Source organism: Rhinatrema bivittatum, chromosome 7 (assembly GCF_901001135.1).
Source record: "Rhinatrema bivittatum chromosome 7, aRhiBiv1.1, whole genome shotgun sequence".
Classification (NCBI taxonomy): Eukaryota; Metazoa; Chordata; class Amphibia; order Gymnophiona; family Rhinatrematidae; genus Rhinatrema; species Rhinatrema bivittatum.
The window spans coordinates 150,973,971-150,992,952 of record NC_042621.1 but is presented as its reverse complement, the minus strand read 5'-3'; the positions used below and the strand labels follow the sequence as shown (position 1 = coordinate 150,992,952).

Below are 18,982 nucleotides of genomic sequence, written 5' to 3'. Positions count from 1 at the left end.
CTCTCTAACACATACACACACATACTCTCAAGAGCCCCCCACCTTCTGTTGCCACCGCAGGATGGGTCTGCTGCAGACCAAATGGGCCTCTTTTCGGGTCATAGCAGGATGGAGTCTGACACAGCCCCACCAGGCCTCTCTTTGGGCCATGGCGAGATATGGTCCACCGCAGCTCTACCAGGTCTCTGTTCAGAATCCCATGGACATTTTAGTAATCAAATGTCTACAATGTTGAGTCAGCCACTGTAGGAATGTTTTGGGGGACACTTTTTGCTGCCCCTAAAACCTTGCTGCCTGAGGCAGCCGCCTCACCTTGCCTAATAGAGATGTGAATCGTGTCCTCGATCGTCTTAACGATCGATTTCAGCTGGGAGGGGGAGGGAATCGTATTGTTGCCGTTTGGGGGGGTAAAATATCGTGAAAAATCGTTAAATCGTGAGCTGGCACATTAAAACCTCCTAAAACCCACCCCGACCCTTTAAATTAAATCTCCCACCCTCCCGAACCCCCCCCAAATGACTTAAATAACCTGGGTGTCCAGCGGCGGTCCGGAACGGCAGCGGTCCGGAACGGGCTCCTGCTATTGAATCTTGTTGTCTTCAGCCGGCGCCATTTTCCAAAATGGCGCCGAAAAATGGCGGCGGCCATAGAACAACACGATTCCACGGCAGGAGGTCCTTCCGGACCCCCGCTGGACTTTTGGCAAGTCTTGTGGGGGTCAGGAGGCCCCCCCCAAGCTGGCCAAAAGTTCCTGGAGGTCCAGCGGGGGTCAGGGAACGATTTCCCGCCGCGAATCGTTTTCCGTACGGAAAATGGCGCCGGCAGGAGATCGACTGCAGGAGGTCGTTCAGCGAGGCGCCGGAACCCTCGCTGAACGACCTCCTGCAGTCGATCTCCTGCCGGCGCCATTTTCCATACGGAAAACGATTCGCGGCGGGAAATCGCTCCCTGACCCCCGCTGGACCTCCAGGAACTTTTGGCCAGCTTGGGGGGGGCCTCCTGACCCCCACAAGACTTGCCAAAAGTCCAGCGGGGGTCCGGAAGGACCTCCTGCCGTGGAATCGTGTTGTTCTATGGCCGCCGCCATTTTTCGGCGCCATTTTGGAAAATGGCGCCGGCTGAAGACAACAAGATTCAATAGCAGGAGCCCGTTCCGGACCGCTGCCGTTCTGGACCGCCGCTGGACACCCAGGTTATTTAAGTCATTTGGGGGGGGGTTCGGGAGGGTGGGAGATTTAATTTAAAGGGTCGGGGGTGGGTTTTAGGGGGTTTTAGTGTGCCGGCTCACGATTCTAACGATTTATAATGATAAATCGTTAGAATCTCTATTGTATTGTGTTCCATAACAGTTTAAGATGATATTAAAATTATCGGACGATAATTTTAATCGTCGAAAAACGATTCACATCCCTATTGCCTAATAATAGAACTGAACTGCCCTGCCCCTTCCCTTCCACCCCTTCCTTTTTTTCCCCTCCCTTTCCACCAACTCACATCTCCTCCCTTCCCTCCCCTCCTCACTCACACTTCTTTCCTTCCACTTACTCCCCACTCCCCACTTCCCTCTCACTCACAACCTCCTTCCTTTCCTTCCCATCCCTTTCACTCATTCAGCTCAGCTCCCCTTTCCTCCCCCGCCTTCTCCCTGAGGAGGGAAGGAGAGGGATACTCTCTCCCACTCTTCCTTCCCTTTCACTGCTCGCCTTCACCTACTCCGACTTCCAGGACATAATCTTTGACGACAACAGGGTTTGTTTCTTTTGCCCACGTGTGGTGGGAACCTGTGGGCACATCATCACTGTGCAGTAATAATTTGTTTCTTCTTTCCATGGGAGGGTGGGAAGCCTATGCGTGCATCATCACTTCTCCATGGTTCAAATGCATCAGAGGAGAAGGGCACATTGTGAGACTCCCTCCTGAGGCATGAGTCTCACACTTAAAGGTGAATTTTAAAAGCCCAATGCGTGCATTAATTAGGGGATGCGCGAATATTTCGGGCTCGTGCACACCGAGCAGATTTTTTAAAATCCCGAGATACACATCTATCTCCCGGAGTGAACACATCTTGGAAGTTTTCAAAAAGGGGTGTGGTGTGGGCATGGGCGTTTTAGGCTGTGAACCAGAGATATGCACATAAATACTTAATCTAGCACACACCGGGGCCCCCTGCTGCATAACTTTACTTCTGCTATGGATGAGGTATAAGTTAAAAAAATAAAGAAAAATAGATCTGCAGGCTTTTAAGGGTCGGGAATAACTGCAAGGAGTAAATGATATTAACTAGGGGGGTTTGAAAGTCCTATCTCTTAACTGGGTGAACTGGGAACGAACTGGTAAAACTGGGAATAGCATCAGCATGTGCCCCTTCTAAAATCCCCTGGTTTATATGGTAGAAGCGGCTTTTGTGCCTACAAATGTGGATGTGGCCAGGCTATTTTATAACATGCGAGCATATATGCGTGCGAGTTATAAAATAGTCGCGTCCTTGGGTGCGGGCTGACGAACGCACGCACAAGTGCGCCCATGCGCCAGTTTGAAAGTTACCGTCCCTATGTGCAAGACTTGGCATGTCAGTGATGACGCTCTTGTGTCAGCACCCCGGGAGGGTCAGCCCATCCTGCCCTATCTAACTTGTTCGATACTTCTCTAAGGCCAGTTAATAGAAATCATTTCTATGTATTACCAAGAAAACATGAGAAATACTGTTAAGCTTCTGTCTATAAGAATACATTTACTGACTCACAAACTGAATTTTGCACCATTGATTATGTAACCCCTGTGGCAAAGCATCACCTTCTCAGCCCCGGGAAGCACTGTAGTAATTCACCCAGGGAGGGGTATGACATTGTGGGCTGGAGGGGCAGAATATTCTGCAGGCCCTAACTGGGCTGAAGACACTCCCATTTATCACAGCCAATAAACTCCACTGTCCACAAACTACCTGTGCTCCAAAAAACCAGAAATATATTTTAACACACAAAAACAACAATAGCAAAATCTTTTTCACAGTTCATTTTCTTAAAAAATGAGTCATCTCTCCATAACATCAATCCCCAAGTTTTCCACAGTTCAGATATTGCCCGTAACTCTCACTCGGCCACTTTAAAAATCTCGAAGGCCCCAGTTCACTTCCTCATTAAATTAAATCACTTGATTCACAGGGGTAGCCTCTTACAATCCTCACCCCAAATTTCTCCCTTCTCCAAGACCCTTGGGGAGGTCCTTGATGGTTCTCTTTCACGCCACAGAATTCTCACATATGTGAGTCACACACTTGTATTCAGGTTAGAGCAATTCAAAATCTAGTCACTACACTCCAGGGACAATGCAGTGCCCTGAGTTCTGTGCTGAAACAACCAACTGGTGCATTTTCTCCTAGGCCCAGCCAGACCCCCCAACACAGTTCCTTCATACAATTTCCAAACATCTTCACTGTAGGCACTCTGTAGCAAACTCCTGTCTCACTCCTATCTCTCTATCGCTCGCTACTGAAAGCTATGGAGGGCTTCCATTTGTCTCCTTGTCTTCTCACATATTGAAAGTTGTAATCTACTATTAAGATTTGTTGCAGACTGCAGCACTAAAATCTTCTCCTTCAAATCCCTCTTTGCCATGGGCCATCCAGGCTTTGATCCCAGACTCCCTTCATCAGAGACCAGCCTTTTGTAAAGATCAGTCACTCCCTTTCATACTACAGATTCTCACTCTATCATTGGCTAGCAATCACTATGGCCACTCACACACTGGCACACACCTTCTGAGGTTGTCCCTTACATCTTTCTCTGGAATATTCTCCATTTTAACCAATACTTATACTTTTTAGGAAAAAAAATCCCACACTTCCAAACCCCTATAGAAAGACCTTAGGCTCTCCTCCTACCAGCCATTCCTTTCCCATAACCTAAGGATGAACTCAGTAGGGATGTGCAGAGCAAAATTTTATGTTCATATTTTTTATGTCTGAAAGGGGGTCCCACTTGCGGCCAATATGGACATAAAAAAAATCCAATGAGTTGGGTATATGTACATATGTGCAAAAAAAAAATTTTAAACCCCCTCACCCTCCTTAATCCCCCCCCCCAGACTTACCACAACTCCCTGGTGATCGAGCGAGGAGTGAGGACGTCATTTCTGCAATCCTTGGCGAGAAGCATGTGACGTCGGTGGCACGTCGAGTGACGCGGTGTCACGTGATTCCGGCTCGTTCGCGCCGGACGGCTCGTTCGGCCCAAAAAGAACTTTTGGCCAGCTTGGGGGGGCCTCCTGACCCCCCCAAGCTGGCCAAAAGTTCTTTTTGGGCCGAACGAGCCGTCCGGCGCGAACTCGCCGGGAATCACGTGGCGCCGCGTCACTCAGACGCGACGTCACGTGATTCCCGGCGAGTTCGCGCCGGACGGCTCGTTCGGCCCAAAAAGAACTTTTGGCCAGCTTGAGGGGGTCAGGAGGCCCCCCCAAGCTGGCCAAAAGTTCTTTTTGGGCCGAACGAGCCGTCCGGCGCGAACGAGCCGGGAATCACGTGACGCCGGCGTCACTCGACGTGCCGCCGACGTCACATGCTTCTCGCCAAGGATTGCAGAAATGGCGTCCTCACTCCTCGCTCCATCACCAGGGAGTTGTGGTAAGTCGGGGGGGGGGGGGGAGATTAAGGAGGGTGAGGGGGTTTATATTTTTATTTTGGCTCAACAATCGCGATTTCCCACATATCGAACATATCTATGTTCGATATGTGGGAAATCCGATCGTTTATGTCGAATCAATTTTTTAAGTAAAAAAAAAATATGAGTTGCGTTTTACTAATGCGGTCAATCCGAATGCACACCCCTAGAACTCAGTATATCAGAACATTCCTATAGCAAAGCAATAAGCTTTCATTGAATACTATAAATCCATTAGAGACATAGTCCTCCATAATAAAGGGATAGTTCCTCATCTAGTGGCACCTGGCCATATTTATAAATAGCAAATCAAGATGAAAGCAAAATATTTCAACCAATATGCTTTGGTGATGAACATTCTATGTTGTACAAGATTTATTTTATGAATGCTGTAGCAAATTACATTTTGAGAACCAATCACTCTCTCTCATCTTACATGTTGCCTTTTCATCAGCCGAGTCAACTGAAATCATAAAAACAATTCATGAACAAGAGTCTCTTCTGGAGGATCTTCAAAATGATATTCATCAGGCAACTTTTAATCTTAAGGCACTGGAAGAGAATATTACCATTATCTATGAAGCAAATCAAAATACATCAGGTAAGAGTTTTCTGTTAAGACCACTGTGTTTTAGTTATGTTTTTATTCAAAGGGAGTCAGACACCAGCTATTTGTGTGTGGAGCCGCTTTCTGTCCAAAAGTGTAGCTTGATTCTTGCATGTCTAGTGCATACTTTAAGTGGTGTTACAATAAATGACCTTTTTTATAATCAATTTTAGTCGCCAAGATAAAACTCCCTTCAGACACAGCAATATTACTTCTGTCCTTTTCTTAAAACTATCCCGTCACATTGACTACCCCATCTGTTTGTACCTACTAGGCGGAGCATTATCCCGGCTGATCCCCACCCCTTTTAAACAATCCAGCACTTCTGCGCTTACCAGCAGATATGCGCATGGCCAGGCCGCTATGAAAATGCACTTGGCGTACGCGTGGCCAGGCCACGAGCATATCTGCCACTATTGGCGCACGACGGACCTGCTTTGTTGCAAGATATGCGCACATACTTTTGTTCATATGTACTTTGCTGAGGTGGTTTCCCTTTGAAGATTTCCTGAAAGGTGCCCCAGTATAAAGTGCCTGTATACATGGGCATCTGTTTCTGGAGCTGGTGGATCGGGAGTAAAGTGGGATATGTACATTTAGAAATGCAAGCGTGTGTACACTGTTTACTCCCCTGACCCCAAGAAGCCCCCAGAAATTCCTCTTTTTTAACTTGGCTAAACGTTATGCACAATGTCCAACACATTTTGGGGAAGGTTTTAGTACGTGCGCACGCTTCCCGACGCGCAAACATGGACTTGCCGATTTTATAACATGCGCACGCCAGCACGCACATGTTATAAAATCGTTGGGCCGTGCACACATGCGCACCAGATTTTTTAATTCACATGCGCATATGCGCACAGTGGGGTAGATTTTATAAATCTACGCATGCGCGTATTTTTGTTCGCGCATCAGGCGCAAACAAAAGTACGCTAGATTTTATAAGACACGTGTGTAGCCGTGCGTATCTTATAAAATCCAGGGTCGGCGCACGCAAGGGGGTGCACATTTGCGCACTTTGCGCGCGCAGGGCCCTGCGCGCAGTGCCCGTTCCCTCCACCCCACCCCCGCACCGTCCCCTCCCTTCCCCTACCTATCCCACCCCCCCGGCCCTATCTAAACCCCCCCCTACCTTTATTCGAAAAGTTACGCCTGCCTCCGAGCAGTAGTAACTTCCACGCACCGGCTGTTGCTGGCGTGGCAGGCCCCATCACAGGCCGCTGTGTCGGGGCACTCGGCTACACCCCCGGACCGCCCACACGCCCCTGAATACGCCCCCAAGCCAACACCACACCCCCTGGCCACGCCCCCAACTGCCCTTTTTTGCAAGCCCCGGGACTTGCGTGCACCGCCGAGCCTATGCAAAATAGGCTCGGCGCACGCAGGGGCGTTTTAAAAGAGTTACGCGTGTACCTTATGCATGTAACCCTTTTAAAATCCAGCCCAGTGCATGCAAGGGGGATAGATTTGTGCAAGTTTCACTTGGTGACGCATCGCGGCCTTCCCCAGGACCCTCCCAGTCTGCTCCAATTAAGGAGCAGACTGGGAGGGAACTTCCCTACCCCTTGCCCTAACCTCTCTTCCCCTTCCCCTCGCCTCTCCTCCCCACCCCCTAAACCCTATCTCCTAACTTTTTTTTTCTTATTTCGTTGCTTACTGCTCCAACGGAGCAGTATCAACTTGCACGTGCCAGGATTCCCTTCCCGGTACAGCGGCAAATGGCCGCTATACCGGCTGCCTCCAGCCCCACCCTGCCCTCGGACCACCCTTCCCTACCCCCGGAACGCACTTTTCTTTGGCCTGGCACTTCTGCGCATAACAGGAGTTACATGCGCGGCCAGGCACCTTCTAAAATACGCCCAAGGCCAGGCCGCAGGCATAACCCCCGTTTTTTACGCGCGCCAGCTATTTAAAAATCGCCCATTTGAGTTCAGTGTACTGGGAATGGTGTTTAAGTCATTTATCTGTGATCTGGAAAAGGAAGCAGTGAGTGAAGTGATTAAATCCGCAGATGACACAAAATTATTCAAAGTAATTAAAACAGAAGCAGACTATAAAGAATTGCAGAAGCACCTTACATTACTAGAGAACTGGGCATCTAAATGACATGAAATGTAATGTCTTCAAGTGCAAAGTCATGCAAATAGGGGAAAATAATTGAAATAATTTGTACATTGTGCTAGGGTCTACAATATGAGTTACCACTCAGAAAAAGGAATTTAGACAAAGAAAAAATACGATGACCTTCATTATACTGTTTTAAATTTTTAAAAATGAAATCTATAAAATTAGGAGGAAAAGATATCAGCTATTAATGTCTAAATCATCAGACAGAAAATCCTCCTTTATATCTTGTGCTTCAGAAAGTGAACTGGCGTACTGTGTAAATTGTTATTAAAACAAAATCTGAAAATACAAATGCTTCATTTTGAGCTTTCAAGTTTCACCCAAAAGGACCATCACCATAAAAAGTCCCAAAAAAGATGTAACAAACTTATCTTTAAAGAGCTCTGCTGTAAAAGTCTCTGGTGCATGCCCCAATTTCTCTTCTCATTCCATTTACCCAATGTTAGAGCCAACTAGGGATGTGCAGAGCAAAAGTTTAAGTTCATATGTCCATATGTCCAAAGGGGGTCCCATTTGCGGTCAATATGGACATAAACAGAATTCAATGAGTTGAGTATATGTCCATATGTGCAAATAAAAATTTAAACCCCTCACCCTCCTTAATCCCCCCCCCCAAGACTTACCACAACTCCCTGGTGGTCCAGCGGGGTCAGGACGCCATTTCTGACCAACTTTGCAAGGAGCACGTGACGTCGGCGTCACGTCGGAGTGACGCGGCATCACGTGATTCCCCGTGGGGTCGCTTCCGGGATCCTCGTTCGGCCCAAAAGGAACTTTTGGCCAGCTTGGGGGGGGCCTCCTGACACCCCCAAGCTGGCCAAAAGTTCCTTTTGGGCCGAATGAGGATCCCGGAAGCAACCCCGCGGGGAATCACATGACGCCGCGTCACTCCGACGTGGCGCCGACGTCACGTGCTCCTCGCAAAGGATTTCAGAAATGGCGTCCTCACTCCTCGCTGGATCACCAGGGAGTTGTGGTAAGTCTTGGGGGGGGGATTAAGGAAGGTGAGGGGTTTAAATTTTTATTTTGGATCAACAATCGCGATTTCCAACTTATTCAACATAGCTATGTTGAATAAGTTGGAAATCCGATCGTTTATGTCTCATCACATTTTTAAGTTAAAAAAAAAAAAAAGTAGCGTTTTACATTTATGTTCAATACGAATGCACACCCCTAGAGCCAACCCATTCATAAAATCAATCCCCATTCTGTGTGTGCATTTAGCCCCATCATCCTTTGAAACCAATCCTCTGGCAATATCAAAAAATCATACTCATTTTTCAAACATTTATATTAGTAGCTCTTTTTCAACGTTGCTTTATCCGTTCGTTATTATCACAGAAAACAGCTCACCATCATTTGACATCTCTTATATAGAAATGGGGAACCAATCAGAATCAAAAGAAGTCCACCAATCAGAAAGAAATATACTGAAACCCTCCAATTTCTCCTCTCTTCCCATTTTTCTTAGGAGAAACCAACCCATTAAAAATAAACCCCATTTTGTGTGTGTACCTTGTGAACTGGAGAACTACGCATCTAAATGGAAACAAAGCTGAATGTGTACAAATATAAAGTGATGCACACAGGGAAAAATATTCACAATTATTTGTACTCAGTGCTAGGGTCCACATTATGAGTTACCACTCGGAAAAAAAACGGAGTCATTGAAATCTTCAGCAGCAACAGTCAAAAAAAGCAAAATCAATACTAGAAACAATTTGAAAAGGAATGGAGAACAAATAAGGAATATCATAATAGGAAAGTACAGGGATAAAAGTGTTTTATTGATTTATTTTCATTTATTTGCATTTTCTTTCATGATTATTTCAGTCTGTTTTGTTTTTTCACTTTGGTATTTACTTAATTTTAAACAAAACAGAAGGAAATGAAATGAAAGGACCAAGTTCGTCCTCCCCCAAAACCACTGAAATTTAAAAAAAAGAAAATTACCTGTAGGCCCTTTCCTTATACCCCCCACCCATCTTACCTAATCCTTGGATCACAAGAAGTCAAAATGGGGCAGAAGCAATCCCCAGTAACTCCCTCCCCCCTCTCCCTAGGTCCCATTTTCAAAATGGCACCAGCCAGCCCTGAGGTTGATGCCGTTCTATTGTCTGTACCTGAGAAAGGCACCAGCCTCAGGGTCAGCCAGCACCATTTTTGTAAACAGGAGCAAACAGGCAGGAGTGATGGGGGGGGGGGGGGTCGCTCCTGCCTCATTTTGACTTCTTGCAACCCACGGATAGGGCAAGATGGGTCTATGGAGGGGGAGGTCAATTTTTATTATGTCTGTGGTTCTGATGAGAGGCAGTTTTGTGCCAGCAACAGTGGGAGACCAGACTAGGCCGCATTTCAAAATGAAAAGAAAAACCTAATGAATTTCATTGGGTATTTTAAAATTTTCATTTAATTTTGAAATGACACTTTGTTTTTCATGAAGTTTCAAAATTAATGTACACCCTTATATCATACCGCCTCTGTATACATCCATGGTGTGACCACACCTTGAGTATGACGTGCAGTTTTGGCCCCTCCATCCCAAGAAATACTAGAAAAGGTGCATAGAAAGGCTAAAGGGTACAGAATGGCTTCTTTATGAAGAAAGGCTAAACAGATTTGGGTTCTTCAGCTTGAAGAAGTGACAGAAGGGATGATTAGGGATTTTTATTTTAAGCTTTTAATTTATTTTTCCTGGGAATTTATCAGTGCTTATTATAACAAACAAAAATAGAAGGAAATCAGCGGAAAAAAAAAGATCATTTTCCAATGATTTTCAACTATTTGTATTTATTTATTTATTCAAGCTTATATTCTACATCTCCAAATATTATAATCAAGGCAGATTACAAAACAATTAAAATAAATATATCAATTTACAGATACAGAACAATGTTAAAATTAAAACAGCAGTAAACTTAAAAAAAAAACTTAATTAAAAAATAAGGCCTTACATTTTTTTCTAAAAACCTTCAAATCTTGTTCTTCACTCATTTCTAAAGGAAGAGTATTCCACAACAGGTGAGCAACGTAACAGAACATTTGATCTCCAGTAGAGAACAGTTTAACAGTACGGAATGGAGGAAAAGTTAGTAAATGAACAGTCCATAAACTGAAAATGAAGGACCCTAAATGTGATACAGGTTTATACAACCTTTAGTAATGTGGAACAACTTTATATGGAAAAGTTATTTACTTCTTAAATAGAACTAGGACAATGGGCATTCCATGAAACCAGTAGCAGATTTAACACAAATTTAAGTCAGTGAACAGTTACATTGTGAAATATGCTGCCAGAGAATGTGGTCAAGGCTAGTAGTATAGCTGGGTTTAAAAAAACAAAACAAAATTGGATAAGTTCCTGGAAGACAAGTTCATTAATTACTAACCAGGTAGACTTGGGATTCATCATCTCATACTTCTGGGAGAGAGCAACACGGAATGGATATCCCTATTGAGATTTACCAGGTAATTACAAGTGACAAATAATTCTGGGCTCAGTGGCCATTGGCCTGACCCCGCTTGGCACTTCATATGTAATCTTAATAGTTTAACAAGGCACAAAACGGGCAAATGGAGGAAGGCTGACAGATCAACCCAGGGCCAGAGATAAACCAGCCAAAGGTCAGAGGAAAATAATGAAGCAGGATCATGAAAGGGAAAGTCCTGATTGGAGCTCTGGATGCTGGTGGGACCGATCTCCACTCCCACCTCATTCCATGGCCTAGGAGAGAGGTTTCAAGGAGAAAAAAAGAATGACCAAATGCTGATCGGAGAGGCATAGGCTGAGAAAACCCACCAGAGAAGAGACGCAGAGGGCAGGACAGTCAGTGTAAATGAGAGACCCAGGATGCCTGCAAGAAGTGGGCTGGAGACTCAGATCCAGTATGTGAAGACCCAAGGTACCTGGGAACAGAAAAGCACTAGCCCAAAAGAATGATCCTGGGCAATTGGTCTGCAAGGGTCACAGAGGGTAAGCCAGAGGGCTACCTGTCAAAATAGCTAATTTGAAAATGTAAAAATAAATCACATTTTCAGTCTAACCTACTTTTGAAAGATTCATATATCTCCGCTTAACCACCCCAGAGAAGGCAATTGTTGTAAATTCCTGCATTGGTACCTTTCATAGGACTCTGTTTACATTGCTATACCCACAGCTCCTGCTCTCCTCCAATTATTTGTTCAATTTAACTTTCAAAGTATTCAGTAATTGGCCATGACTCTGTCTCTGACAGTACAATATTCCATCATTAATCTATTCATTTTTGGTAATTGAATGAGATTAGAAAGAGAACTCTCCCCTTTTGTCAGAAGGGTGCCTCTGATACTTCTGCAACATTCTGCTAGTTGATCAGATTTGCTTTCTAGTTCTAAATATTTGAAAATTCTAATAATCATCATAGTGTATGTAAATTATATGATGTCAATTGATAATAGGAGGGCCTCATTGTACCTCCTTGACATTTAAGAATAAAAGGACTGCTCCAAATATCCAGTAGATATTCATTTCTAAACCATCAGCCAATTGTAGCATCATGGACTTGCACATAAAATACACTTTTATAAATAAGGGTTTAATGTGCAAGGTGATATTGGCATCGTATTGCTGATATTTTCACCATAATTTAGGATGCCTCTTACTGACCATTTAAACCAGTACCCAGTATAAGAGATGTTATTGTTAAATTAAGTACACAGAAAATTAAACTTGTAGAATTGATATTAAAATCTAAATAAGGGGGTTTTTTTGTTGCAGGTTCTGAAGACCAGCTCCTTCAACATGTGCTTTTGCCACACATCGAAAGCTTCCTCAGGGAGCTGTTCAATCCAATGTGGACAAACTTCAACAAAAGTCTACAGACTCTTTCAAGCAGGGTGCAAAACCTGTCCCAAAATATTGAAACCAACAGGAAAAGCATAGAGAAACTGCAAGAAATAACTGCACCAAAGAAAGATCTGCAAGAGGTGGGATCAAAATTTGAATCAAAGATTCAAGAGAACATTGTCAGAGTAGAGCAGCTAAAGCGAGAACTGGACAGTCATCTCTACTCCCAGCAGGCAGGGCTCCACCTTAACCTCACCATGTTAAAGGCTGATACAGACATGAAGCTGAAAAGAAATCACAAGATGCATCAGGCCCATTTTGCATCGTTGAACAGCAGCATTGCAGATGTTAAACGGGAGCAGGAAAATCTCCTAGACGAGATTCAGACTTTAAACAGAAACATCACTGAACTTTGGCTGTATTACAGTACCAAAGATGGACAAGCTACCCAAATGAATGCCTACAAAGTTAATGAGACACTTGCAGCACATGCAAAACAGATTAAAGAACTGTATCTGGAATCGGATGCAGCCTTTGAAAACATTTCCACTCTGGAGAAATGGATAAAGACCCTAAGAACTCAACTGAAGACTGCGACAAATGAACTTCAGGTATCCTTAATAGAGAAATCTCTAATAATGGAAGAGAACAAAGAGGTTCTTCAAAAGCAGTTAATGGACTTAAACTATACCATCATAAGTCTAGAGGAAAGGAATCAGGACCTGCTAGACTACATTAAAAACTGTGAGTGTCAAAGACTAAGTTCAGACATATCTATTCTTGAAGAAGACCAAAGAAACATTACCAAGCGACTTAAAGAAGTTTTTCTTAATTTGGAAGAACTTAACCAAACAGAAACAAATTCTAAGAGAGCCTTGCAAAACTCAGTTGAAGATTTGTCAATGGTCCTTCAGTCTATTCACCAGTCTTTGGCATTGGAGCAAGAACAAGGTAGAAATATCATGCACAGTGTTACCCAGTTTAAGGCTCAAGTGAAGAATGTTTCAGCTGATGTTTTACTCCTGAAGAATGAAGATGAGGTAATCAATAGCCATATAAAAAATCTGAAAAGCATCTTTAACTCTCTGCTGGAAGATGCCTCACGTCATGACAGAGCACTGGTGGCCCTGCTGGGAGATGATATAATAGAAGTCTTGTCTGAAGAAAATCCAGAAGCTCTAAAGATGTCAGTATCTGAAATTCACGAAATTCTGAATGACACTTCACGAAAGCTTGAAAAGCAACACACAGCTCTTGAAATCCTCAAAAGGAGAGTCCATGTCTTGGAGGTGCAAATTGAAAATAACAGTGACTCACCAGAATCTTCAAGTTCTTCTGAACTTGGAAATCAAGTTAAGATCATTTCAGAAGAAAGCAGCAGCAAGCAGGAGATCCTGGAATATATGGAGCCAAACCATGAAGCTGCCTCAGAAGATATCCTGGATAACCCAGCATACAATGACATTTTGACTCTGAAAAAAGATATCAAACACTTCAGTCTGAGAATGAAAAATCTAGAAATGCTTTGTGCAGATGGCAATTTCTGCTGTAATAACACTGTGTCAAACCTAGTTGAACCACTTAATGCTTCAGTAGAGATGTTAAGAGTAGATCTAATGTCTTTCAAACAACTGTTTGACAAGCACCAACATCTTTTCCAAAAGCTGTTTGGAAATAATGACGAACTAGTTTCTTCAAATATAAGTCTAGACATTACAAAGTATCAGTCACTGATAATGGAAAAATTGAAAAGGCACCAGAGAGTGGAAGAACACAGAGGAAGAGACAAGAAGCAGACTGGAAAGGAGGGCTTGCATATCAGCACATTCTCTAAGCAGAATAAACTAAGTGAGAAGCTTTTTGGAAAAGGTAAGATTTTCCTGCTAGTTTTTATAACTTCTTTTCTCCATACCATTCTATGGGATGTGCATGGTGATTTATTTTCATTTGATTTTGGGATGGTTTTCTTTTTCTTTTTTAAAATTCATTTTGTTTTAGTGAACAATATTTAGAAATAGTGTGCACTAAATGCAAATAATGTACGCTAAATTGAAAACAAAATCACAAAAAAAGTTGGTCATGTTTTTTGTGAAATGCAAAGCAAAACAGCTTGTTTTGTAGTGTTTGTCAAGTCATTTCAAAATGAACGCAACACTCTACTATATAATGATATATTTATTCTAGAGGCCAAAAAGATAAGTACTTTCAGGGCCATTCTTCATTCTGCCATGTGCCAGTATCACGTGCGGTAGGGCCTTATGGCATGCGATAAGGCCCTAACCACACGCAATACCAGTCGCATTGCAGTGATATTATTCTAATTAGGGGAAGAGGAGGAATATGGCGGGGTGTGGGTGGAGTTATCTCCCAGCAGCACTGTGGGCGATGTTTTTCATATTATCACTGGCAGCACCTTGCGAAATAACTACACCTTTTCCCATGGCGCTATGGGGTGATAGTGTGCGGTGCGGCTGCACAGCAACGGGCAAAACCCCACTGCCACGATGCAGCCAGTTGTCCACTATTACCCCCCCGAAAACTTTTTTTTTTCGTGCCTCATCATTCTGCTATAAATCTAGCAGAATGATGAATCTAGGGGGCAGTTTGTTATCCATGTCAACTATCCCTTTTTTAATACATCATATATTTGTGTAATCTCATCCCTTGGTGTGGATTGCTACCCAATGAAGCTATAAAAATATTATTCTTTGGGGCTGAAACCTCTCACCAGCTAGCTCTTTTACATTTCCTTTTTCTCCCAGGGCCGGATCCTTTGTAAGTGGGGGAGAAGATAAACTTCCAAGGCCCAATATGATAAGAGTGACCTTTTTACACAATCCTCCATAGTTCTGGGTGCTCCCTTGGGGAGGGATACTTGTCCGTCCTTAATGTGGGTGCAGTGAGTGCAGAAATAAATATTCTGGAGTCACTGGTTTAGTGTCCAAAATTAAAGTCTTTATTGTTAAACACTGATGATGAATGGTGCAAACTCAAACTGCAGCACCACAGAATTCTCTTCTCAATTTTTTACAGTCTCTTCTTTCTATCTGTGCAGCCAGGGAAACTTACAATCTCTTGGATTATGGCAGATGGAGCTCCCAGATGAGCAGGGTCTTTAGGATGGTAAAAACCCCTTCCAAAACAGATAAAATGTTAAAAAGTCTATGGCACAGAGAGTAAATCCTCTCTTTCTCTCCCCAAATTGCTGGAATGCCAAATGGGTGTCCCCAGTAATGTTGCTTTCCTTTACTCATGGTTAGCAGATCTTCTGGATCTCTGTAATCTTACACAGTCTCTTTAGTTCTTCTCTCTGGCTCCCTGATGGGAAGGATCCTCTTGAAATAAGTAGCTCTTTTGCTTCAGAACAGGGAGGAAGGGCAGCCAAAGCTTCCTCCTGAATCTAACAAAATACTTTCTTTTTCCCCAAAAACTATTATTAACACTGGAGTTGTTCCTTGCAGCAGGTCACCACCTCTAGGGTAGGTCTTCTCTGTCCCTGGGCATCCTAGACACGGGGTTCCCCAATCCCTGTGCCCAAGAAAGGCCCAGGTGTTTCACAAGGCTCCTACCATGGAAAATCTCAAAAGTCTCAGAAAGAACCCAGAGGGATATTCCAAACAGCAAATGAGTAGACGGGAAGGAAAATCCTCCCGCCTGGTCAGGACCACCAAGCAGGACTTGCTTGGCTTCTCTGATTGACCCTGAGAAATAACAAAATCTAAGCTCCTAACTACTTCTTTACTGTGTGCAAAGCAAAAGAGAGCACTGCTATAAAGGCTCACCAGGGGGACAGCCATTCCAGACCCCGTAGAGGGAGGGTCTGCATTTAAATAGAATCTCCTCCCTACAGTCCATCCTGCCCTAAACTAGCTGATATTTAAGAACCCAGGCTTACTAATAGTGTGACAGGTAGTGTCTGCTACATTTGATTACTGACATTTTTTCTGCATATGATTTCCCTGTCTTATTAAAATGTTTCTTGTATATGAGAAATTCTTATGCTACAACCAGGCTAAAATGCTCAAGAAAGTAGAAGCTGTTGAGATGAAGACTCTAATTTGTTCAGGGATTTCATTTTAGTTATGAATATATTCACTTACATTGTTCAAAGAAGACTTATATAAAATAGGCCCAAGTAAGGTTATTCGTACCATGATCACATAACAAAACACAGGTTTTTCCATGCCAGGAACAAATTGTCACACAGCGAAAACATCACAATGGGCCTGATTTTAAAAAGCATTCATTCGAGTAAAACTGGGTTTTACACTTGTAAATGCCCTTTACTCGAGTAAGTGGATTTGTGAAAATTGCTGCAGTATAGGCCATTGAATCATCCATAGGATTTACTTGCAAAAGTGCACTTTACTCAGGTAAATGGTTTTGAAAATTGATACAATAGTAGCTACATTTACATGCATAACTGCTTTTGAAAAGTAACCCCAATATGTTTACTTACTACAGTATCAACCACTAAAACAGTGCTTTTCACAGATAGTTTATACTATAGATAGATATATACACAGATAGCTTACACAGATGGATAGATAAAAAGATAGCTTTTTCACAAATAGTCAATGGATCAACACACAAAGCAGGACACACCCTTGACCTAGTTTTCATTAATACCAACATCTGGAACTCACACCACATAAAAATCACCGAAATCCCATGGTCTGACCACAACCTCATCCATACCACCCTTACTCAGAACAGTATACCCACCACAACAGAAAATTACATAAAAACCATTTCATACCTCCCTCGCTTTGATAGCGAAACACTGCAACAAAATCTCCAAGAGGAACTCAAGAACATTGATCTTACAAACACTGAATCAGCAACAACATCATGGATAAACATTACCAAATCCATAGCTGATAGAACAAACCCAATCATCATAAAAACAATAAAGAATTCTAAACATAACAATCAATGGTACAACGACACCATAAGATCAGCTAAATGAGAACTCAGAAAAAAAAGAAAGTTTCTGGCGCAAGAATAAAACCTCCCTATCACTCAATGCATACCGATCCCATTTAGCAAATTACAAAAAACATCCATAATACAAAGAAAGAATTCGACTCGACCAAAATAATCAAATACCAACAGAACCCCAGAATGCTTTTCACCATAGTAAAAAACCTCATTAAATCACCTAATGAAACAAGAACATCTCCAAAAACAAGCAAAAGCAATGACTTTGTAGAATACTTCACTGAAAAAATCAGAAAACTAATAAACAACTTTAACATCAACAACACTACACACACCCAATCTCCAATACCATCTCTGGAAATTACAACAACCTGGAATGAATTCGATTTTGCCTCATTACTTGAAATCCAAAAAATAATCAGAAAAATGAATCCAGCAAATCACCCCATTGACAGCATCCCCATACAAACAATTAAACTGCTTGACAACTCAATAATAAAATCATTAACGGACATAGTCAACCTCTTCCTCACTGAAGGGATATATCCTGAATGCTTAAACTCTGCAATCATAAAACCATTAATAAAAAAGAACAACCTAGATCTGGAAAACATCCAAAACTACAGACCCATATCTAATCTACCTTTCATTGCAAAAATCATAGAAAAAATCGTCCACTCCCAACTATCAGAATACTTAGAAACGAACAACATACTTCACCCCGCACAATTTGGTTTCAGAAAAAACTTAAGCACGGAAGCATTACTCCTTTCACTTAATGACACAGTTCTTCGAGGATTCGACAAAGGACTAAGTTACATTTTATTACTCCTAGATTTGTCAGCCACCTTTGACACAGTCAACCATTCCATTCTACCCAACAGACTTTTTGAAATAGGAATACCAGGTACTATACTAAAATGGTTCACCTCCTATTTATCTCAAAGAAGTTTCCAAGTAATATTCAACAACAACCTATCAAATAAAGTGAACCTAAATACAGGAGTCCCAGAAGGATCTGCACCGTCAGCAACACTTTTTAACATCTATCTCTTACCTATCTGTCACATACTGAATCACCTGGGTTTGACCCATTTCCTTTACGCTGATGACATTCAAATATTAGTCCCAATTCAAAATATGCTCGAAGAAACTTATGAGAAAATAACCCTCTCTCTCTCAAAAATCAAGCAATGTCTTTCCAACCTAAAACTCATAATTAACATCGAGAAAACTGAATTAATCATCCTTGACAAAAAATTCAATGACTTACCCAGACAACCACTCAAAACAGAAAACCCAGAAACAATAATATCTCCTGTTGACCATGCTAGAAATCTTGGAATTACAATTGACAAAGAATTATCCTTCAAAACCCATATAACAAATAAAATGAATAAAGGCCTCCTCAAAATTCCTCACCCAAAAATCACACATCTAGTATCGCCAGCCCATCTCTATGGAACTCTTTACTCCACAATCTAAGAATTCAATTTGACACCAAAACATTCAAAAAAGATTTAAAAACCTGGTTTTTTACCAGAGCCTTCTCAGATGCACTTAATCACCAACACCAGTAGACTCCCAACCAGACAACACCAAGAAAACAAAGATACCACCCTGTCAACCCATGAAAGCTCAACACAACCACAAAATCTACAATAGTCATCCAAGAACTTTTTTTCCTATATAAAAACTAACCCTACTATTACTTCCTCCAGTGTTACCCAACTTTATCTATGAAAGTCTATGTTAAAACTCTGTTATTCTCCTAATATTTTTTCCTGTAAACCGTTATGATAGTTTTCTACTGTTTTTACTGTTTTC

The 18,982-nt window shown here is 42.5% G+C and overlaps 1 protein-coding gene across 3 annotated transcripts in view; it reads left to right on the top strand.

Moving 5' to 3' along the window:
- The window catches only part of MMRN2 (multimerin 2), a 113,477-nt gene that overhangs the window by 80,202 nt on the left and 14,293 nt on the right, over window positions 1–18,982 (top strand). For all 3 annotated transcript variants that reach the window (XM_029609337.1, XM_029609336.1, XM_029609338.1), the window contains exons 5-6: window positions 5,110–5,256; window positions 12,146–14,083. In XM_029609337.1, coding sequence (XP_029465197.1) covers window positions 5,110–5,256; window positions 12,146–14,083 — 2,085 coding nt within the window. The remainder of the gene's footprint in view (window positions 1–5,109; window positions 5,257–12,145; window positions 14,084–18,982) is intronic.